The 22,912-nt window shown below is 48.5% G+C and overlaps 6 protein-coding genes and 1 non-coding gene across 7 annotated transcripts; 5 read left to right on the top strand and 2 right to left on the bottom strand.

The window, feature by feature from the left end:
- Nucleotides 1–1,191: 1,191 nt before the first annotated feature.
- Nucleotides 1,192–5,237, top strand: KCS1 (Inositol hexakisphosphate kinase; the record flags this gene model as incomplete). The annotated part of the gene is made up of 2 exons (XM_031152608.1): nucleotides 1,192–3,125; nucleotides 3,260–5,237. 2 exons carry the CDS (start codon nucleotides 1,192–1,194, stop codon nucleotides 5,235–5,237), a joined length of 3,912 nt encoding a protein of 1,303 aa, XP_031002329.1.
- Nucleotides 5,238–5,778: 541 nt separating this feature from the next.
- eme1 (Crossover junction endonuclease) lies at nucleotides 5,779–7,780 on the top strand (the record flags this gene model as incomplete). Its single annotated transcript, XM_031152607.1, is given in 3 exon segments — nucleotides 5,779–5,790; nucleotides 5,808–7,405; nucleotides 7,456–7,780. 3 exon segments carry the CDS (start codon nucleotides 5,779–5,781, stop codon nucleotides 7,778–7,780), a joined length of 1,935 nt encoding a protein of 644 aa, XP_031002336.1.
- A 477-nt stretch (nucleotides 7,781–8,257) lies between these two features.
- On the bottom strand, nucleotides 8,258–9,314 carry meh (Mesaconyl-C(4)-CoA hydratase; the record flags this gene model as incomplete). Its single annotated transcript, XM_031152606.1, has 2 exons — nucleotides 8,258–8,687; nucleotides 8,797–9,314. The coding sequence occupies 2 exons, from the start codon at nucleotides 9,312–9,314 to the stop codon at nucleotides 8,258–8,260; spliced, it is 948 nt and encodes a 315-aa protein (XP_031002335.1).
- An 823-nt stretch (nucleotides 9,315–10,137) lies between these two features.
- LHYA1_G007677 (uncharacterized protein) lies at nucleotides 10,138–11,266 on the bottom strand (the record flags this gene model as incomplete). The annotated part of the gene is made up of 3 exons (XM_031152605.1): nucleotides 10,138–10,254; nucleotides 10,310–11,062; nucleotides 11,114–11,266. The coding sequence occupies 3 exons, from the start codon at nucleotides 11,264–11,266 to the stop codon at nucleotides 10,138–10,140; spliced, it is 1,023 nt and encodes a 340-aa protein (XP_031002332.1).
- Nucleotides 11,267–13,315: 2,049 nt separating this feature from the next.
- Nucleotides 13,316–13,387, top strand: LHYA1_G007676. The gene has a single exon. It is a non-coding gene; the product is annotated as a tRNA-Trp (tRNA).
- Nucleotides 13,388–17,563: 4,176 nt separating this feature from the next.
- On the top strand, nucleotides 17,564–18,353 carry MYB3R3 (Transcription factor; the record flags this gene model as incomplete). Its single annotated transcript, XM_031152604.1, has 5 exons — nucleotides 17,564–17,926; nucleotides 17,993–18,040; nucleotides 18,093–18,125; nucleotides 18,175–18,258; nucleotides 18,312–18,353. 5 exons carry the CDS (start codon nucleotides 17,564–17,566, stop codon nucleotides 18,351–18,353), a joined length of 570 nt encoding a protein of 189 aa, XP_031002334.1.
- A 2,163-nt stretch (nucleotides 18,354–20,516) lies between these two features.
- On the top strand, nucleotides 20,517–21,998 carry crf2 (putative glycosidase; the record flags this gene model as incomplete). Its single annotated transcript, XM_031152603.1, has 3 exons — nucleotides 20,517–20,631; nucleotides 20,694–21,131; nucleotides 21,181–21,998. The coding sequence occupies 3 exons, from the start codon at nucleotides 20,517–20,519 to the stop codon at nucleotides 21,996–21,998; spliced, it is 1,371 nt and encodes a 456-aa protein (XP_031002333.1).
- Nucleotides 21,999–22,912: the final 914 nt, after the last annotated feature.

The following is a 22,912-nucleotide window of genomic DNA, read 5'->3' as shown; positions in this document are numbered from 1 at the left end:
CTGATTGTGAGTAAGTACAGTATGAATGTTACAAGTCATGAGGGATTTTGCTGTGTGCTTTGCATAGCTACAGGATAAGGAGTTGGGGCTATGGTGGTGATCTTACGATACCCCTTGAGTTATACCGATAATATCAGATTTCGTACCTTACACAGGGTTAGACGGGGTCTTTCAGCGTAGAGTTCATAGCATGTGTCCAACGACAAATGGCTCATTCCCGCGGTGCGCCATTCATCGGTACCGTTTGTTTAATTGGATACGTGCCTCTAATAAGTCTTCTACTATATACTTTTGCTTGTCAGCGTGTATGGCGGACTGTGCAGACACACGTTTCCATTTCATAGGTTGACGTGCTGTCCTCCGTATCGCTCCTCCGTATCGCGCCTCCTGCATCATCAACAGCAAGGGTTCTACCCCCCTTGGGATGTTTGTCCGTAGCTTCCCTGTCTCCAGCCTGTGGAGCTTTCGAATTAAAGTGCCCATTGGAAGCGCCTTGTCAGAATTGGAAGCTTTCATACATGATTGTGTTAGTAGTGTTTTTTGGCTAGCAAGCAGGATAAAGAGGCCCACAACAGGAGGAATAAAATATTGTTTGTAAATAAAGCAGTATATGTCTACTAGATACATGTATTTCATTGATGAACTTCTACTGTAATCTTGTGCCTATCTGCATATAAAGTACAGTACCATACTGTACGGAGTATCCCGCATCTCCTCCTTGGCGTGACCCGACAACCTTAAAACGAGGCTGGGTCTTGCCCTCCCCCCCCCCCGGCTCGGCACATTGTTTGCGCCACCCTTTTCACATTTCTATCCAATCCAATACAAACCTCAACCACACCCACAACCACAATCATAGTCATATAGGTGGTGGTTTGACTTCCTCTACCATCAATTCTCAGTCAATAGAACTGCAAGTTTGCTCAACGTGATCACGGCGTGTACCAGCTCAAGCCTCTGCAGCATTGGCATATTGACGCGACATCTCCAGGAACGGCACCAAACTGCACGACAAATACTTTCCTTCCGTGGCCCCGTGTGAATCATACGCAAGCCAGATCCAGGACACCGCAGTAGCGAACCCAGCTTTCCCTACCTCCCTTACCTCCCACCAATCTCCGTAGCCTTGAGAGGCCCCAGATCTGCGAATCAAAGTGGCACATTGCGCGAGCACTCGATAGATGTGCGCCCATGTCAAGCCCCCCCTCTGAGTCCGGACACCATGCCGCACCCACCGACCTGGTGAGGTCTGAGCAGGAGCGAGCACATATACATTCTCAAGACAGCTCGCAGAGCCAAAGTTCAAAATGGACGCCTTTGCAGACCGCTCGAAAGAACCCTTCGTCTTTGTTGACACAAGCTTTAAATTTGAGCCGCGACACAGATCAAGACCTTTCGAACGCTGGAACCTCTACCCCTACGCAGTTAAACTCCTCCCCTATTTCTTCACAAGACACGCAGCGGGACAATGAGCTAGATAAAGATTCCGACCACTCGGTATATAGCATGCCAATAGCTGCATCTGCTTCGTCGACCGATTTACGAGCGGGTATGGGAGTTGGATCGTCTCTGCCCTCTATGATTTTCAATCTACGTGACTTGAATGGCACCAGTTCGTCACTGACGAATCATCGGCAACTCCTCAGCAACAAAAGCCGTGGGCGCGGAACATCATTAGAACGTACAGAGAAGGAGAGGCGCGTTCAAGAGATCCCACAAGATACGTTTGCTGCAAATCCCGGTGACACTGGTATAGCTGGTCCTCCCACGCCAATTCCCCCATCCGAATCAATATCAAAGACTCCTCCTACGGAAGGAGTCCGAGCGGAGTACAGATCTTGGAGAGATGCTCATCGCCCTGTAAAGAAAGAAGAAAAGGCGTGGTCTATCGGCAATCAAGGGAGTGAGGATGGGCAAGATGGCCCGGTTGAGAAGTCCCTCAAGGAAATACTTACTGGGGTTGAGCACGATGGTCGCAGCAGGAAAGCGAGTCACAGTATGGGCTTCTTCAGAGAAGGTCTACCAGAGGATAAGGCCAGGAAGCGGGATAACAAGAGTAGAGTCCATCCCAAAGACGGTCCATCTAGTGCCAAAGATCATGTTGGACGTGAGATTGAAGACCAGAAGGACCAGAAGAGCATTCAGACCGGGGATTTCCAAAGCCCAACGCATGATAATGTTGGTGGAGGTCACTTTGATGGAGCATCCCACAGCTCACCGCAAAGTACGGATAAGGGTGAATCGAAAGAAGCACGGGAATTGCCCGCCCAATTACTTGACGAGATCCGGAAACACCACAACCTAACAGTCGGTGCTGGCAAAGGCTCATCTTTTTCGTCAAGTATACCTGTCACAGAATCCGAAAGGTTGAAGTTTGACGGTGAAGATAAGTCTCCGAAGGTTCCACGGACTATCCGAGAGGAGGAAGCGGATGACAATGGCACAATATTGACCCGTACACGAAGGGCAGACGATGAGGATGATTCTGGAGAAGATGAAATTTCGTCGGCTCTCTTCGTCCCCCACAACAGTACAAATCTCATGGAGTCTCCGGAGCGGACTAGACGTAGTTCGCATAATGACGATAAATTACGACTAATAGATAAGGACCGTTTGGATGCAACGAACTCTCAACAATGGCTCGAGGAGCACGAAGTACCATCTGACGAAATAGACAAGAAATATGTTGCAAACGAAGACAAAACTCGGCCGCTCCCATCCCCTACCCATAGTATACATAGTATGCAGAAGCAGCCTACCGATAAAGGGTCTTCTAGTCTCCATGATGTACCCGAAATTGAACCCGAAGTCCATGATGAGGATGGTTACAGTACGACAGCTGAGGAATCTGGTGTGGAAGATCTCGACACGACGCCAACCGGTTCACTGAAGCAAATTCACGAACCGTACATTGCGAACCAACCACACATTCACGAACACCAGAAAAGCATCATACAGCCGCTAGAAACCATTGAGTTGATTCCGTATCGACACCAGGTTGGAGGCCACACGACTATGTGGAGATTCTCCAAGCGTGCAGTCTGTAAGCAACTGAATAACCGCGAAAATGAATTTTACGAGAGAATTGAGCGTAACCATCCTCAGTTATTGAACTTTCTTCCTAGGTGTGTCTTCTTCTTGCCTTCGGCTCTTTCTGCTCACATTGCCGATGCTGAGTTGCTTCTAAAGACCCCACAACCCCAGTATATCGTGCCAAGAATTTAGATGCTAATAGAGTATGTTTTCTTTCTTTCTTTAGATACATTGGTGTTCTCAATGTCACTTTTGCAAAGCAAATACGCCGCAGGTCCACGCGTAATGATCATCCGGAGGTAGCTACTAATCGCAAGGCCCTTGCCCAAGATGGCCCGCAGGAGCCTACGAGCGAGAAGGTAGCAGATGCTCCAAATAGCAGTACTTCTGCTACTGATATGCCAGAGGCCACAAGGATGATCAGTCAGTCAATTCAGGCCTCTTCTGTGCCAATTCCGACTGTTACCTTTGCGGATAATAGACATATTTTACCATCAAGATTTTTTCGAAGCCAGGCATGTGCGTTGGATCCACACCAGAGATCTAAGAGTGATGGTGCTGCTGCGTTGTACCAAGACGCCGCCCAAACACAGCCACCGTTACCTGATGCGGACTTCACGTTTCGTCCCTCATTGGCAGATAAACACGCGACTAGCTGGGGCGCTACAACAGTGAACAAGGAGCTTCGAAACAAAGTCTTTGACGAAGCTTTCCTGGGACAGCCAATTCCAATTGAACGCCACAAAAAGCCAGGATCACAAAAGCGATCGTTGCCAAATCGTCGTGGAACTGGGCCAAACCTCCGAGTGTCTAATTCGGAATCAAGTCTCACGGCTGCTCAGCAGACTCAAGCGCCCGCTACTGCGCAGCCAGCTGAGATATCTATTCGCCGCCAGGCTCTAGAAGCAGCAGCTGCGCAAAGGCAGAGCGCAGATTATAATACACCAGCCAATATGCCTAAGTCAATCCCAAGGAGGGGCTCCAACGGCGACGAGGAAGAGAAGGTGTTCAATGAAAAGGCAGGCACTAGTGCTCCAGAGCCCGAACTTTCTCGTACTCAAGGCGATTCTTCCGGTTCATCTGGCAAACGACAAAGACGATACTCAAGCGGCGGACTTCGCCGTAAGCCTACCGAAGTAGCCGAGGATCGTGGCAATCTAAGGTATTTTGAAGAGGCGGATGACGCTGGTTACAAGGGAGATGCTGAAGAGGAGGTCTTTACAATGGATCCTGAGACATCAAATGAAAATCAAGTACCTCAATCAAAGCCCATGGATTCAGAACTCTCACACGAAGCCGCTAAAGATCCAGTCGCCACGAATGGTTCTAATGCTGGTGAAGAGGCTTCTGACCTCATGCCACCACCTACTCGGACTCAAACTTTAGATTTCCTAGGTATCCCTCGTCCTGTGAACCCCAAGGAAGCACAAACGCAACAAGGCTCGCGTGTTCAATATTTTCTACTCCTTGAGGATCTAACATGCGGTATGAAAAGACCTTGTATCATGGACCTCAAGATGGGGACCCGACAATACGGCGTTGAGGCCAGCGAGAAGAAACAAAAGTCACAGCGGCAGAAATGTGCTGATACAACATCGAAAGAGCTGGGTGTCCGTGTTTGCGGGCTGCAAGTATGGGACGTTAAGGACCAAAAGTACGTCTTTAAGGACAAATATTTTGGGAGAGACCTCAAGGCCGGGCGGGAATTCCAGGACGCTCTAACGCGGTTTTTATACGACGGGGTTGATTATTCGAGCGTTTTACGACATATTCCCACGGTCCTAAGGAAGCTTTCTGAGCTCGAAGTTCTGATTCGCGGTCTTGTCGGATATCGATTTTATGCTGCAAGTCTCTTGATGTTTTACGACGGAGATACTCACGTCGAGGATGAGAGCGATAGTGCAGCTACGGAGAAGGATGTAAAACCTGTGAAGGAGATTGATTTCAAGATTGCAGATTTCGCGAATTGTATAACTAAAGAGGGTCTCAGCGAGGGTACACGCCCTTGCCCACCCAGACACGCAGATTTGCCCGACATGGGTTTTTTGAGGGGTTTGAAGAGCCTGAAGAAGTATTTCATTGCTATACAGAATGAAGTACGCGTGAAAGAGATGGGGATGGCTGACGAGAGAGTCAAGAATGGTTCGAAAACCCCTGTGTGTGATGGCGCCGGAGATTCGGATGAAGGTGATATGAGTTATTGAAGGATTCGGATCGGTTTGTATGACTGGAGATGTTTATTGCTTTGCATTGTTTTTGGCGTCGGGACTCGGCTTGCGCATACCCAGCATTGGCAGAGGCGTCTTTGTGATGAGGGCTCGGGTGGGTTTTTGTAGATTTTTATACTTCTTTGCTCTCAGGGGCTGTTAGCTTAATCGCTGTTTTGTAATAACCCTCAAGTCTTACATTCAAATTTGGTCTCGGCCTTGGTGATGTGAATGATTTCACAGAGAGAGAGAAAGGAGATGAACTGTATCGGATGTAAGATGCCTACCTAAGTATCTTTAGAGCATTAGACAGTGTTTGAAATGTGTTAAAAGGTGAGTTAGGTAGGTATTAGACTTGGTGTGTATATATGTACACGTGATTACGCGCACTATCTAGACACGAGCCGAGATTACGGTAGTCGCGTCACTCATTCAACCCTCGAGCCTCCCCTCCTTGCCATTGAGCTCTCAAATCAGCTGCCTGGCTGTGCAGCTTCACCTCAATTGTTTCGCAATTAACTTCACGTCTTTATTCAATATGCCCGAAGTGGTTGATCTCTGTTCCAGCCCCCTCTATCATCACTACGCCGCGTTGCGCCTGTCAACAAGACAAAACCTACAGCTCCTGCTGCTGCTCCTGCTCCTGCTCCCCCGAAACCCCTCGCATCCAAAGCCCCAACCGATAAAGATGATGACTTAACGATCATCTCTTCCGATGATTCGGTCTTCAATGTACCAGGAATACCAATTTCTAAAGTCAGCCGTCCAAACGCATTTGCGACAACAAAACCAAACACCGCAAAACCTCCCTCAAAGCCAACCGTTGCCCACGACGTTGATGTCTTCTTCCAAGAAGATGATTTTGATAGCACTGTCAATTTCGACGACTCCGTCCTGGAATTGCCTCCCGCGAAGAGGCAGCGATTGTCGCCTCCCCCAAAAGCTGCGCCGTCCAAATCTACAGGATACAAGCGTTCGGTCTCGAATATCGAAACATCCTCCAAAGGTGCTACTTCACGAACTCTTTCTGCGCCTGTATTAAAAAGGGCGAGGACTACTTTGGAAGATGATGAGATTCTATTTACCAGCTCCCCGGATCCGTATCTAGAGGCGAGGAAGCGACGGAATCAGAAGAAAAAAGCGGACAAGGAATTGGATGATTTTGATGATGTCTTCGGTCTGGACTCTCCGCGAGCTATCCCGGGCCGTTTTGTTGAAATATCTGATTCTTCTGAGGAGTTTCCTGATGTTGATGATATACCTATGACTGCTCCAGTTAAGCTAGTCAAGGCAAAACCTTCCAAGACTAGTTCTCCCAAAGGAAAGAGTTCGGAAGCGGCTCTAGCGAAGTACCACAGAGAGAGAGCTGCCGAGAAGAAGGTGACTGAGAAAGCTCAAGCAGCCAAGGCAAAAGAACTAGAAAAGAAAGATAAGAGTGTTGCTAAAGAAGCCGAGAAAGAACGAAAAGCCTTGGAGAAGGAAAAAAAGAAATGGGAGAAGGAAAGAAACCAGGAACTCGCCAAGGTCAACGTTTCTCGCAACGACAAGAAGATCTCGACCTCGGAGATGATTGTAGAAATGTCGTCGGGACTGGACTCTATCGTTGCGGATGTGGTTCGAAAGCAGTTAGATCCTTTGCAAGTTGAGCATTCGACCTGGGATGAGACAGCTCCAATCGTTAAGTGGAAGAGAAAGGTGCAAGCCAAATACGATCGTGAAAAGGGGCATTGGGTACCAACTCATGCGCATATCAAAGTCGAGGAGCATATCATCTATGTCATGACCGCCGAGGAATTCGTTGAAAGAGTTACCGCTGATGAAGGGGCTGACATCGACATTCACGTTCTATGTCTCAAGGCAAAGTTCAATTCGTGTAAGATTATATACCTAGTCCAAGGGTACACTATCTGGACCAGGAAGAACAGGAATTTCAAAAACCGCAAGTTCATGGAGAGTGTGAATAGTCAGATCCCCCAGGAAGCACCAACAGCTACTCAGCGGAGCAGGAGAAAGGAGCATAAATATGTGGATGAGAATATATTAGAAGATGCCTTGTTAAGACTACAGGTCATTCATGGAGCTATGATTCATCACGTTATGCTGAAGCATGAGACTGCCGAGTGGATCGTCACGTTCACTCAGCATATATCTACTATTCCTTACAAGTGCGCACCTCTTCCCCTGATTCCCTGAAGACATACTCACATATGCACAGAACACAAAAAGACCTCCTCGACAGCGCATTCTGCATGGACTCGGGCCAAGTCAAATCCGGCGAAGACGCCAACGATACCTACAGCAAGATGCTGCAAGAAATCATCCGCATCACGGCCCCCGTTGCATACGGCATCATGGCCGAGTATCCTTCGGCGCAGAAGCTGGTTAAGGGGCTGAAGGATGATGGGCCGTTGGCGTTGGAGGACTGCAGGAAAATGGCTAATAAGAATGGCGCTTTTACGGATAGGAGGGTTGGGCAGGCCATTTCGAGGCGTGTGCATAGTGTTTTTACGGGGAGGGATCCGGGCAGCTTTGATGTTTGAGCGTGCTGCCTGAGTAGGGTTATTTTGGAGCTCTTGTCTGATGAATTGCTCCTTAGGTTTGGACCTTTCTCGGATAGAATTCTGTCTGGATGCAATATGCTCTGCTTGTATTTTATACCGTACCGATATCATGAGTACATTTACCAATTCAACCTTATAAACCTTTACTTAGGCCAAAAGCAACTGATTGCTTCAGTTTTTGTCATCAAACCAGACTTCGTTACTCCTTCCAAGAAGATTAAAGTAGGAAGGTAGTTCATAATGCTTTGCAAAAATAGTGTCCTAGAATGATCCAAGGAACCTTGTTTTCAGGCCTTGCCTAGTGCTCAGTAACCCCAAGGAGAGCAAGAAGATACCTAGGCTAGGCAGAAGAGAGGGCAAGGCAAGTTAAGGTGTTAAAGTGGTCTGTCTACATTAGGCCTAAATACATTATCCATTCGAAGTTCATGACCACCATTAAGTCTACCATGGCATTAATCAAAAACTCTCTATCCGACCAAGCATTCCCACGCCACCATAACAATCCACTATCCTCGCCTCCGTAACCCCGTCCTTCTCATCGCCCATCACAATCCTATACCTCTCTCCAGCATACAACGGCCTCGTAGCCCGATACGTGATTTTCTTGGGACTAGCATTGCCACCTCTGACATCTCTCCAGAAATCCACTATGTTGATCAGATTCAGAGGGCCGTGAACTACGAGGTCGCGATGTCCCTCGACTTCTCGGCACCACGCGCGGTCGTAGTGGATCTTGTGGGCGTTGAATGTTAGAGCTGAGAAGCGGAAAAGTGACACGGGCGTCTGTGTGAAGTCACGCGTGTGGGGACCGGACGGTAATGGGACTTCTGCCGGTCTGGCGGCTGGGGCTTGGGGTTCTGTGATCTCGGGACGGAAGATCCAGTTTCTGGTCATACGTTTAGCAAGCAAATTCTTTCTTGTTGGGCCGTTACGTTACTGGGCGCTATGGATGGGATGATATCGAGTTTCATTGCTAGAGCGGAGCGAACGCATACCTCCTGTCGATGAGAGCTACGCCCTCGCTATTATTATACTCCTTCTCTACGCCCACAACGACCATCTCCTCGCCCGCTCCCGTTCTCTTGCCTACTGCGGACACCAGCTTCGTAGTCTCGGTAACCTGCTGGCCAACCCTCAATCCCAACACCCCCTTGCCCGGCACCGGCCACTCCAGCTCTCCCCCCGCCCACATGCGCCTCGTAAACGGACGTGGAGGGTTGAACGTCGTGTCCGTGCCATCGCGCCCCAGCTCCTCCTCGACCTGCGATGGCGTGAAGTAGGCTAGATGGTAGCACGGAGGCAGAGGCGTGCCATTCTCCGGCAGCGAGCGAGAGAGCTGCGTCCGGGAGAGGGTGGCTGATAGGCGCTGCAGCTGGTTGGCGTCGAGGAGTTGGGATTGTGTGGATGGGGGCTGCGAGTGCGCTTTGGCGAAGAATTGGGAGGCGATGCTGGGTGCCGAGGGAGAGGAGGGGATGGGGATGCTGCTGTATAGACGGCGGATTGTGTGGGCCATGGCTAGATACTGTACCTAGCTTTTGGGTTATGGATACGAGGACCGAGTTGAACTGCTGCAGACATGAGTAAGTAGCAATTGTGAGGATCCTTCGTGAGTAGCTCTGGGAGAAGACATTCGGTCTTGTATAGCAAGGCAAGATTGTCTAGATAGAATAGAAGGGAAGAGCGACGTCCGCAGCTCTGCCGGCTACCTTGGCTATAAAAGCTTGGCCTTGCCTTGCCTTGTCTCCCCGCATCTCGGTGGAGACTGATGAGGAGGCATCCGCATCGTTGTGGTCGTGCCGTGCCGTGTTCCTGAGGCAAGTACGAGTAGCCGAGCAAGTCCAAACGCCAAGACTTCCTCTCGTCTGATAATGCAGATGTAACATGTTCCAGCATGTTAATGCAGTTTCTTGTTTTGTTTTTCCTATGTTTCGGTTTCAAGATTCTCTTCTCTGGAGATCTTCAGCTGACAAGGATTATTTGTCGAGTTTGTCACAAGAAATAGATAGGCATAACGATTTCATACTAGACAATCTTCAACATGTTTTGAACAAAGGGACCTATCATACACTACATTTCAGGCTTCTTTTCCTGTGAAACCGCTCCTTTGCCCATCCCCCAACCTCTTCCCCGAAAAGTGATCATCGATGGTTATCATCGTGTCAAAGAACTCGAGCGCTAAATAGTAAGAAATCCACCAACACCGTTGCCCCCAACCATTCCATCAACTCGTAACACATTCAATCATTTGCAAGACTTAAGCTTCAACCTTTACCCATGAAATTTCCAGCTGTAAATCCCATAAGGGTCACTTTGTTCGCTGGAAATCACCACTCCCTCTATTCACTGAGTCTCTGGCCCATCTCAACTCCGGCCATAATCACGTCGCGACTCTCTCTTCGCTCTTCCATTCTCTTAATTAACTCTCGCTCTTTTGGGCTGCGTGGACTGGCATCCTATAGTCATAAAATTAGTTTCTGTTCGTCCCACGCCGTTATGAATAGTACTCACAATACCCAAGAGCGCAGAAATGCTTGTAGCACTGTTCTTGTTCTCGGTGACAGGGGTAGGCAGTTGCTGCATGGGCTGGGCGCTGTAACCCTGATAGGTTCCATTGCTGATAATGTGGGCATCAGGAGAAATGCAAGGAGTCGGAGGAGCATTGGTTGCAATTCCACGCTTCCATGCTTCTTCGAGCAAAAATGGAGATGCCCCACCCCCATACTCAGCTGCAATGATACTCCAGAATGAGCCACAGTGAGCTTCATAGATGCGACGAAGACGCTCCTTGTCAATGCTAACTACGTTGATTGAATTAGAAACGGCCCCACAGTCGAGACGAAGTGGTGGATTGACACCGGAATCAGAAAGAGCGCGGCGAGGTGGAGATGGCTTGGGAAGAATAGCAACCGGGTGACTGAGAATCCGGGAAGGACTGTTCGAGGTAGAGCGAGGAAGGAGGGTAGAGGCTGCTGGGAGCTGTACGTGGGTCGGGGTTTGCGGAGAGTATGTGTATGTCGGCGGAGAGGCGGGTTGCATTGGAGCAGATTCGCTGATGGGAGATGGCATGGACACTGGCATAATGGGAGAGTGACCAGAGGACCCAGCACTGGAAGAAGTGATTGAGTTGGTCCTCTTGCGGCGGTTGCTCCCATGGGAGAGCTGGTGGTAATGCAAGCGGCAGGCCAACTCAGTCTTTTTCAGATGAGCTGCAATGTGCTTATATGGCATTTTTTGGAGGCGGGTCTGCAGAAGATATACTTCCTACATTTACAGTCAGCATACCATACTCACGTTAGACATGTGTTTCCATACCTCATCCTCACTCCAAGCTCTTCCTCCTCCTGTAGAAGCCGGCTTCCTGTTTTTCTGAACTCCAAAGTCGTGTCGATTGACGGCATCAACAGGAGAGTAGTTCGACTGACCCATATGGGCGGAAGTGTTCATCTGGCTCGATGGGGTAGACATGATAATCGTTGATCGTTAAGAATCGAAAAGGTTACTGAAATATATATGTTGTAAATAAGCTCGTTGGTCCAGCAAGTGGCAAGAATTGAATGGTTGTAATGGGCAGTCCGGGGCTGCTGTAGAATGTAATGTGTTGGTCCAAAGCTCGTTATGCTGAAAGACTAAGTAGCGAAGAAAGATGCAACAAAGTTTTACAACGAAATATACTACAGTAAAAGAATGTAAGCAGCCAAGCCAGTTGGGCAATAAAGGAGAGTGATTATTAGCTGCGGAAAAGTGTAGTCGACGTCGAGTGCAGTAGGAGAGGAAAAAGAAGAGAGGGTGTACGGCGAGATCATATATGAAGCAGCGTCTTACATGGGATCATGTGGAGTTCCTGGAGCCCGCGGCAGCTCATGGCCATGCAGCTTGATCTGAAGTCTGTTCACCATGCCGGGAGACCGTGATTGGAGTGGTAGGGTTGATGTCCATCAGAGTTTCTGATTATGCGTGCCTTGATTTCATATCTCGATTGAGACATTTCTATCGTCGGGTTTCTGCATCATATTGGCGTTTCTTGGAAACTGGGGTCGAGACTTGACCTGTTTGGCGTTTGAGGGGTTGAGAAGTCTCAAGTTCCGCGCTTGCAAAATACATCTGACTTAATTGCTCGATACCGTATGCAGGCGAATAACAATTATATCTAGCAGACTCACATAATGCTACTCGTCTCCTAGCAAATATCGTCTTCGTGGTAGTGAGTAGCGACTCTTACTTGCAATTATTGGGACTGAATATTGGGCAGTGGAAAGTTCACCGGTACTGATCTGACGATGTGTGTTTTGTGGTGGTGAGATGCGAAACGCGCTTGTTATGGGACCCCTGCGAAATTCAAGCATTCGAAAGGGTGGAGATTCGCTCTCGAGCCACAGGCACTCTGGCCAATAACCAAATAACTCGTAACGGAGTCTTTGCGGCTCACTGAAAGGGCTTAGATGTGGATACCAGATGCACGATTGACACCTCGTTCAGACGTAACCGGGCCACTACTCCAAAGCCTCACTGGGCCGACTAGGCCTGAAGCAGAATTGGCTCGTACAGTACAGTCCTGTAAATGGCTGGTCTCATGCTTCTGTTTCACTGGTAAGGGGATAGAAACAACACAAGCATCAAATGGGGTTGGAAAACATATGGATACGTACCCCGGAATCTTCTGAGCCGAAAAGACTACCTCTCTCTCTCTTTGTTTACTTGCTCGAACGTCGGAAACCATCAACCCTGTTACACTACTCGCCTTCCTCTGAGAAACTTCTCAAACAGTGACGCAGATGAATGACCTATTCCTCTTGACAGTAACAGTAGCTTGAATGTCATACCCGGACGCTTGTTCTTGAGCTCAACAGTGGTCGATCTCGCTGAGTTAGAGTTCATGTCCTCGTTGAAGATCTGACCTGCTCATGTGTTGTGTTGTGTTATGATTTGAACGGTTTTAGGCTCCAAAGTATGTTCTTCTACGCATGATGACAGTCCAGGCAGCAAACTGAGCTCAGTTTGCCTTTTTGTTTACCGTCTGTTGTCTCAGACCAAAGAAACATAGACGAGAAATTACCAGGTGTTCGGAAGGGGCAGCGTCCGATTTCGTGCAGCGTTGATGTTCATGTTCATCGGGACGAGCGCGCCTCCATCCCATCGCCATTGCGAGGCATCTAATGAGCACCTTAATTTTGATAGCCCTAAACCCTTACTGTAGGTGACTCGGCGGTGTAGCGACTCTGGGCTTGGACAAGGATGATCAGATGAAAGATGCAGAGACGCTGGAGATGTGATGTCTCGAGAAAGCGCGTCCATGCACGGATTGACCGTTGAGCCGCGCCACCATCCATCCGTCCAATGCCTCGTGTTTTCTTCAGCGGGGTCGTTTGAGCCGTCACCTTGATACCGAGATCGTGTCGGAGGTACGAGCCTCCCTTTAGCCTAGCCTCCCCGAAGGACGTGCCAATTTTGTGCTGCCATTAGTAGATACATTGATAAATTTAAATAACACGAAAAGCGTCAATAACAACTCCGCTAGGACCGCTGGCGCAACGGTAGCGCGTTCGCCTCCAGAGCGAAAGGTTATCCGTTCAAATCGGGTGTGGTTCAATACCTCCTGCTGAGTTTAATTTTTTGCTAAATTTTCTTTTTTCCGTCTCGGTTACTGTCTCACAGCACTGCTGAGATTACATGCTTCTTTAATAATAAAGCTATTAATACCTTTTTTTTTTTAACTTTTTTTAGTTATTAGAGTATAATGTATCTCCACTATTCTCTAACCACCAGAAACATTAGGAAAAGATTATTTGATTAGGTAACAATTAGCGATATGGCCGCATAAACTTAGTATGTGTATGCAGCGCTGATACAGTATAGTAGACTCTATAAAGCGACAGGACTAGCATCAGAACGATAATAGTTTTCTATGATATAATGATATATACGGCCGAGCATAGCTGTCAGAGAACAACGTACTGTAGCAAACTTGGAGGGGTAGCCAGGGGCACCATGCCCCTCGTTTTGCCCTGGAAATCAGGGAACGTCATCTTGTGGCGGATGTTGACTGACTGTTTCAATCGTACCGGTATGGGCCACTGGCTCTGCGCTCTGTGGTTCATCTGGGGATGCTTAAGACGTTGAATCCTCCGCAGTTTTGGGTGCCCTTTTCTAAGTTTTCTTGAAGGAAAGATGGAAACAGATGTTTCGAAACTTGTTCCAAGGTTGCAGGTTGCAGGAGAAAATCGGTATGCGGTAACTTTTCAAAGCCGACAACATCATCATGGCATGGTAATGAGGGCACGTACCAAAGTAGCTATGCGTGTATCACGTGAAGTAAGTATCTACACTATACTACCTTTGATTCCCTCTCCGTTTTTAGACACCGCTTGATTGTTCTAACCTTACAATCCCGGTATAGCAATATATGAAATGCTGTTCTTTCTTTCTTTCTTTTTTCCCCCCCATGCTTAGCACGCACGCATAAGCACACGTCTATCCGGTACCTACATCCAGCGGCTTTTCCGCCAGTGGTCACTTTTACTTCACCGACAATACCGATTAAGTAAGTGGAGTCCTCGTCCAGGTCAAAAGTTCCATGCAATATGCTACTGTACGAAGGACTTGCTATAACTCGTCTTCGGCGCTCGAAAATAACGCTAGACTCTGATTTACAATCCGTATCTTGGAACTGATGCGAAAGTACCTGGCATGTATCGGATTACGAAGGTTATGGGAATGGGATTCTATATGCATCTATGATACTTTATTGGATTATTCACAAGGGGTAGAGCGATGCAGATATTTTAATTGCAAGTTGATGATATCTGACGAGGTGGCTTGTACGCAAACGAGAGTATTAAAAAGCAAAAACGCAAAATGAACGCCTTACAGCTTACTGCTGGCAGTTTAGTAAACAGCTATTGGGACGACCCAGTCTTTCACTGAAGACTTCGTGACTTGAAATGCCATTGGTCCGCCGGAATCACATTGATAACGTTGCAGAACCAATAAACGGTACTTGCCAGGCCGGTACCAGAACTATTGAGCGAAATCATCTGCCATGTACAGATTCTCATCGCCGGTAGCGGAGCGGGATATCGATCGACCCTCAAGTCTTCAATAGAAGGTGCTCTGTACACTAAAAATCATACCTAGGGTCTTGACCGCTAGGCTCGGGACGCTGGTAGGTGTCTTCGGGCCGGAATATATCCCCAATTTCGGGACAGTAGCCTAAAACTCCAAGTAGATCAACTCCAATTTCATCTCATCTAGAGATAAATCAAACGACTCGCACGGTGTTATCAGTCCCATATCTGGATCATTTCATGCGCTTAGCGCGGCACAACCTTATACGATGAGGAAAGAGTGTTGACGGAGAAGGGTCCTTCGCAGACGGCTCCACATTCTCGGTATCACTGCCGGGAAGTCATGCGCTCCTTTATCTGAATTATATGCAGAGATCACTGGGAAGATATGAAGTCAACCCAGATGATCAGCGTGCATGAAGTGCTGCCAGGAAAAAATCGAGAGAGCTCCAACAGAAAATGATAATCCAAGCATTTTAGCCCCTTTGAGCGATGTAGAGTGATATTGAAAGCAGGGACAAGTGATATTGAATCCAGCTTGAGGTTACTTAGCGCCATCGGGGGTACCTGGAAGTACTTGCCAATCCTTGGAGCAATCCTGGGAGCCGGAAGATCAATCAATCGCAGTCGCTTGCAAGGATGCAAGATACGAATGCGATACTCGAGTAGGCTCGACTAAGTAGTGAGTCTCTGTTTTGGTGATGGCCTTTATCGATATTCAAACCCTATCTAAGGTGTCGAGGTATCTTAAATATATGGCCAGGTTGTAGTAAGAAGAAGGCATGGAAAAGAAAACATGGGATATGTGCCTCCACTTTCGCAACACCTGCCCTGCTACATAATCAGTCCGGGACTCGAGGAAAGAGTACAAAGACAGGGCTACTGTCCGTATGAAGAATTGGCGCTTACCCCGCGAACTTAAGAACTAGGGGGAAATACATGCAGCTCTCAGTCCAGCCCGCCAACTATCTTCCTCCAAGCCACAGTGGCATGCCCTGCTCTGCAGTAGTATTACCATGGGACTTGGAGAGGACGGCGACGGCACTCTTTTGGGCCGTTGCGGGATTCGGCATAAAATGGGACACTAACACCATGCCAATGATAGGGTTCGCAGCACCCCGATATTGATCAGCGATTCCAAACAATAACTAACAATCGAAAGACGTCGCTGGCTGGCTGGCGGTACGTGATTTATTCAGCTCGACACAAGCTTGTAATACGACAAATCGCGAATTGCAGCCAATCAGGAGTAGGGAAAAGCGCGAAAAACCCAGCTCGGGTAGGTTTTCAACGACAGAATCCTTCGAATCTCTCTCTACCCAGCGGATTTCCCTCCATCCTAGTCGAAGGCCCACCAGACCCTTGCTAGGCACTAGTTGCCGTCTGACTTTGCATCTTTCCCAAAGGTCAAGCTCAAGGTCCAGCTCTACGAGGATAGTAGCTCTAGCTGTTGGCCCCGCCATCTGGGCCTTTCCATCTCCCCATGCTGTTTCGATGGTAACACAAAGCGCTCTACACGCAGGCTTGGGAATGGCGATCGCCTCTCAATCTACTACTCCTCACCCACACCACGTCCGCCCACACATATAAGCTAGGCACACGCGGATTAGGGCATCTAGACTGATAGAGTAGCCCAACCTCAATGTCCGGGCGTGTTGCGGGAAAGTCAAATGGCAAGGGAAGTAGAGGAGGGGTAGTATTGACAACTTCTGAGCCAGGGTACTTGGAGATACTACTCGGTAGACTGCACACTAGGTACCTACTTGCGGAGTAGTAGAGTAGGCTTTCTCCCAACTACGATGTACTTCGTACAAGATATACATACTGTTTATACTGTACATACTGTACATACTGTACATACCCATACCTACGCAGTAAAGCGTTGACCAAGCCAAGCCAAGCTTTCTCACCGGTGACCCTACTGACGCCTCTCTAGCTACTAGCTACTATCTACTTACTAGCTACACTACACTACACTACACTACCAGTAGATACCATACCTTAGCAGCCGCGACCCTGCACATGGTTAAAGTACCGTTGCGGGCCCCCGATCTTACGCAAGTATCGTTCCGGTCGAGCCCCTCCCCTCCCTGTCAAGCTCTTTGTTGATGACATCTGGATTCTTCTGGTTATAGTCACACCTGCATGTACCGATGGTGTACAGTACATGCCTACTTAATGTCCGAGGGGTCCAAGTCATCAGATCGCACGCGACGACGACAATAATCTCTCCCTCCCATCCCCTCCCCTCCCTTCCCCTACCCGCGTCTCTCTCCAACTCCCAATCGCGCTCGTTCTGCTGTTATACTGATAGCCCTTCGACCCCTCCGTCCTGTTGAATCTTCTACCTCCGATATAAGGAGTGCAGGCATTGCGCCCTGCCCCGTCTTGCTAGCTTCCTAGACATCTAGACATCGCCGCTCCAAATAATAAAGCAGACGTCGTCGGCAAAGATATGCAGGAAAGGCATGACCAGCCTGTTGTCAACGCGATCCCAAGTACATGAGATCGTAAGTATCTTTGTACCTACTCGTACCGGCACCCCAGTTCCATTTGGGCCGGTGTCCAATTCAAACCCAACGCCAGTCTGCAGGTTGCTAGAACTTCTGCGCACAATAACCTAGACTCCTGCGCCTTCTCAATTTCACGTCCCTTATTACCAGACCCCAGCACCATATTTGACGTTATCTTCAGACATCAGATGTCTAAACGTTCTGAACGAGCAGATCTTGAGTTTCCATTTGGAGTCCCTTCCTCGTCGCACGCCCACCATCATCATCACCATCCTACTCTGGCTGACGCCTCTGTCAAGCTAGAAAATTCACCTTCAAGCGGAGCGCGAAATAAACGAGGTATCCCTGGACCTGGACCTGCAAAACTTCTTGCCATGTCAGGCCCGTCCGGTAACGTACCCATGGGTGGTCAAGAAGGACCAAGCATGAGCTCTCCATCTATGGGCCCACCGGCGAAAAAGAGTCGAACAAATACTCCATGGACGCCTGCTGAAGAGCAAAGGCTGAGGACTATGCGAGATGCGGGAAATAGTTGGGCAGATATCGCAAAGGTGAGATACAATCTGTCTTATCATGTTGAGGTCGCACAAGTATGGAAGCTGAGTGCGAAATGACAGACGTTTCCCCAAAGAACTGAAGGTAGTGTTAAGAAGCACTGGTACAAGGTATGAAGTCATGTTCAATTATCTATCTTTAATTGCAGCTAATAGATACTAGGATATGCACTATGCAGAGTTTGCGGAGGACGAGGTGAGTCTATCTTGAGCGCAATATACCCCGGGTTCTGATGCTCAGTCAGGGCCAGGCTCTCCTTAACGCCATCAAAGAGTACGACGCGAATAAGTGGAAGGCGATCGGCCTCAAAGTTGGCAAGCCACCCAAGGTCTGCGCTCCCTCGAATTCCCACTGAAGAAATACCTTATTAATTTCCCGTAGGCCTGCGAACAGTATGCCAAAGAGCATTTCGGGAAGTCATAATTCTGTCCTTGCCTCCGACAGATCCACGACGACACTTTCCCAACACTTCCCCACTCCTTTTTCAACTCGGGGAGTGGCATATCCAACATTGGCGATCTTCTAGCAAGCGCTTGCTTCAACTGGCCTCTCATTTCCGCCTTCTGTTTCTGGGCATCACGGCGCGCGGCCGAATGGCGCACAAAGGGGCCCTTGTCGATGGAAGTCTTTTAAGGGGCGAGGACTTTTCGTTTCATGGGCGTTCTACTTCTATTGGCGCAATTCTTTAATGGACTTGGTTTTGTTTACAGTGGACTGGGCTGGACGGTTGTCTGAAATACATAGCATGGTTTGGTTTGGACTTTCGATCTGCGGTGCGATCAGGCGCGGTGTGTTCAAGGAGGAATCGGGGAATACCCAGTGGAATAAAATGCGTCGATCAAGGTCAATATACTCCCCGTTCCAAAGGTCTTTGTTGCACTAGAGGAGTAAGTTGTTGAGAATGCAGGTGGGGATCGAAGATAAAACCGCCGCTTCTGTGATACCGTCGGCTCGTGTCTCGGGTAGGTGCGTGGCCGCATGTGTCAAACCTGCAGCATTCCGTAGATGGGGATTTAGAATCCAGACCTTTGGGTTTTAATTCTGTAATTGAGTAAATCCTTTGGACAAGGACAATAGGGGAGAGCTTGAGCACGGACATTTCTCCATGATAGCTTGGCATCGAAAACACCCCACCTCCCCGATGCGGGGCGTGAAGAATATATCTTGCGTAAAGTGATACATGGCATGATGGCTTTGGATATGGGGGGGACGATATTTTGCTTTTTATGACCTGTTTTGGGGGCGTCGGCCTAGACCATGAGGCTGAAGACTGTCCGGCCACATCTACATTCACAGGATCACTTCTATTAACCTGTACTACTTAGGCGTGTAGGTATATAACAAGAAGAAACTACCTATTGACTACCTACGGGTAGATCCATACAAATGACAGTAGTGAAATCGGTCATTCTCCACGCCGAGGCCCACTACTATATAATGGTGTGATGATGCGGTACCTACCTATAGGTAGTATCAAGCTACAAATAAGGCGCAAGAAAGAGATTTATTAATCCAGATCCAGCTAATCCAAACATGTGATTTCAAGGCTTTGTACTGATCTTCTTCTGATATAAGAGTTTCGCAGTGGTCCAAAACTCGTATCTTTTCTGCTCTTCGTTCAGTTATATACCTATAGAGTTGGAGTAAGTACCGAGGTAGGTACAGAGTACAAGCAGCGAAGATGAACAAGCGAGGCTTTCCAACCGGCGTAGTGCAGCGTACCGTACCGTACCATACATACCATACCAAAGTTTTGGTATTAAGCTTAATTACAAGGTTTCCTGCATTAACATTTGAATCCATGAAGATATACTTCTTGTGACAATGCCATCGAGTCGTGTTTTCCGGTGTTTGTTCAGTTCAGAACTTGCCTTGCCGAGCTTGCCTTGCCACCCGCAGCCGTGTCCGATACGAGATACATCCTACGTCGGCGCTTTTAGCAATTCTTTAAATAATCACACACCGGGGACCCGCAACGGCTTAATATCATCGATTCAATTGGTTGATATGAAGCCCCGTGGCCAATCACCTGTCTTTCTGTACTCCTGAGTCCTTGCCGCTATGAATGTCAACGGGGAACCTGGCCTGGACATGGGTGGAGTAAAAGTCTTCTACCCCTGCCCTGCTGCCAATATACGGAGTACAGCACTCATGCCATCGCACGATTGACTCCTTCCCTCTTCTCCTCATCGCCGTATCGATCACCGACGACATCCTCCATCCCATCGACGACTTCCGGTCGCTTTACCTTCGCTGAACGTTGTTCAATACACCCGCTTCTTCGCATTCCCAAGTCCAGCCCCTAATAGCTCGATCTTTCCCTTTTGTGGAAGCAACGATCTTTGGAGCCTGTCCTGCATCTGCACCTGCCCGTTAAGCATATCGAGACAAGAAAGTCAAATATCGCGGAGCCCGATTGGAATAATATACACTCGTTCTACAACACATCATCAATATCATATCCATCTGCTGCACTCGCCCGCGGTTTGTGACACCTGCATCTTTTATCTTCTCTCAGACTCGGATCGCTCGAGGCGAAATCTAATTGCTTTATTAATACCGCTCTCTGCGAATCCAATATACATAATGGTTCGAGCAATAATCATCGCCGCTTTGGCCACCGCATCGACGGTCTTTGCTTCAAGTGCCACAACCTGCTCTCTTACTCAGAAATGCCCTTCGGATACACCATGCTGTTCGCGTAAGTGGTGTCCTCACGATTCGAGCATCCATCTACCAGCGAGCTAATAATTTATTTCTTAGAATATGGCGAATGCGGTGTTGGAGCATACTGCCTGGGAGGCTGTGATCCTCGAATGTCTTTTGGACTCGACTCTTGCGTAGCTGCGCCTGTCTGCGAGAGCAAAACATACAACTTTAATAACCTGGATCGAGTCATGTCGAACACAAAGTACCTCGGGGATTCGTCAAAGACTGACTGGGTCGCGGATGGCAATCCACAATTATACAACAATAACTTGCTGTTGACAATGGCACCTGATAGTGTGGGAACTCTGCTTGCAAGTTCTACATATATGTGGTATGGAAACGTGAAGGCTACGTTTAAGACTAGCAGAGGGCAAGGTGTTGTCACTGCTTTCATTCTGCTCTCGGATGTCAAGGACGAAATCGATTACGAATTCGTTGGAGCGGATTTGGAGACGGCGCAAACCAATTATTATTTCCAAGGCATTCCGCAATGTAGGTTAGCCCTGACTTTTGCGAAAGGAAAATTCTAACACAGTCATAGACACTCACGGCGCAAATATCTCGCTTTCGGATACATTCAACAACTACCATACATACGAAATTGACTGGACGCCTGACCAGATTACATGGAAGGTAGATTCACAGGAAGGCCGGACTTTGAAGAGGGCCGATACTTGGAACGCAAGCACGAACCAATGGATGTACCCCCAGACTCCTGCTCGTGTTCAGTTGTCCCTCTGGCCTGGTGGTCTGGCATCGAACGGACAGGGTACAATCGACTGGGCTGGTGGTCTGGTTGATTGGAACGCGGCCGATATCAAGAACAACGGTTATTACTATGCGACATTCCAGTCCGTTACCGTCGACTGCTTCAACGCCACATCTGCACCAGGAACTAACGACGAGACTTCTTACACATACAACAGCCTTGCGGGTACTAATGATACCGTAGTTGATGGCAAGAACTCGACGATAATCAAGTCACTCATTGGAACGGGTACCGATCCGGATGCAGGAGCTGCATCTGGCAGCAGCAGCAGCAGCAGCTCTTCTGCAACTGCCACTGTCGAGACCGTCCCAGGTCGTTCCGGTGGGAACACAGGTTCTGACAACCACGATGACAGCAGCAGCAGTAGCACTGCTTCATCCGCAAGCACCGCTACCATCTCATCTGATACAAGCGCTAGCACTTCTACAGGCAGCAGCAACGGTCAATTTTCCCAAGGCGGCGGCTCGTCATCTTCGAGTTCATCGAGCTCTAAGAGCGGTGCTGATAAGCTTGGTGCTACCCAAGAAAAGGTGCTTAAGGGAAGCGTGTTCGCTGTGATTATTGCAGTTGTAGCCATGATGGCCCTGTAGGAGCATTCAGGAGGGTTAATGATATTAGTTCGGATTGCTGCATTTTGGATGGTTAGGCATTTATTTCCCCGCGTTGATGTTTATAAAATAATGGCGTTGGCCGTCCACTCGTTTTGATTTATGGGGAGAAGGACAAGTAGAGGAGAGGAGATGAGAGTTTCTTGTACAAATTTCTGGATGGAGTGCGGAGAGATCCGTGATGAGAGAATGAAAAGTTTTTTAAGAACTGTACTCGGGCTTAGATATGTGTGGGATGTGCAAAGTTGAGAAATAGTGTAACAGTAACCGTTGTCTCAAATCTAGTTAAATCCCGAAATCACTCGAAAAGCTTCATTGATCGACAAAAGCAAGCTCCCCGCCCATTGCTCACTTTGATTAATTCCAATCTAAAGAATAATTCTGTATTTTTGGAGAAAGTCAAGATGTATGACACAATACATATCTAGTAATACATATCTAGTGCATATATCTATCTGATATCAAAACCCAAAATCAATCCAGCGTGCACATATACCAGATATATCAATCCATTAACCCAAACTCCTATTCCCCAATCCCATATCTAAACCATCATACACCATCCCCCTCTCTCCCTCAACCCTCAAGTACCATAATCACACTCCCTCCAATAACACCCCCCAACACAGCAGCGGTCAAAAACCCAGCCGCAACCTTATCCTTCATCCCCACCGGCTTACCCACCCCTACCCCCGCCGCATCCGCAGCCTTCGGGATGCCCGCCTCGGATCCCCCACACTCGTTCCCCCCGTCGCGTTCGTGACCGGCGCAAAGCCCTGCGCCGGCGACACAGTCCCGCCTCCAGCTCCAGCGACCGCTTTCACAGGAACAGCCACGATAGCGCTCTGCAGCACGGCCAGCGCGCTCATGCTCTGGCCGATGCCGAAGTTCCCATC

Source organism: Lachnellula hyalina (genome assembly GCF_007821495.1).
Source record: "Lachnellula hyalina strain CBS 185.66 chromosome Unknown contig00174, whole genome shotgun sequence".
NCBI lineage: Eukaryota > Fungi > Ascomycota > Leotiomycetes > Helotiales > Lachnaceae > Lachnellula > Lachnellula hyalina.
This window is presented reverse-complemented; position numbering and strand designations above follow the sequence as displayed.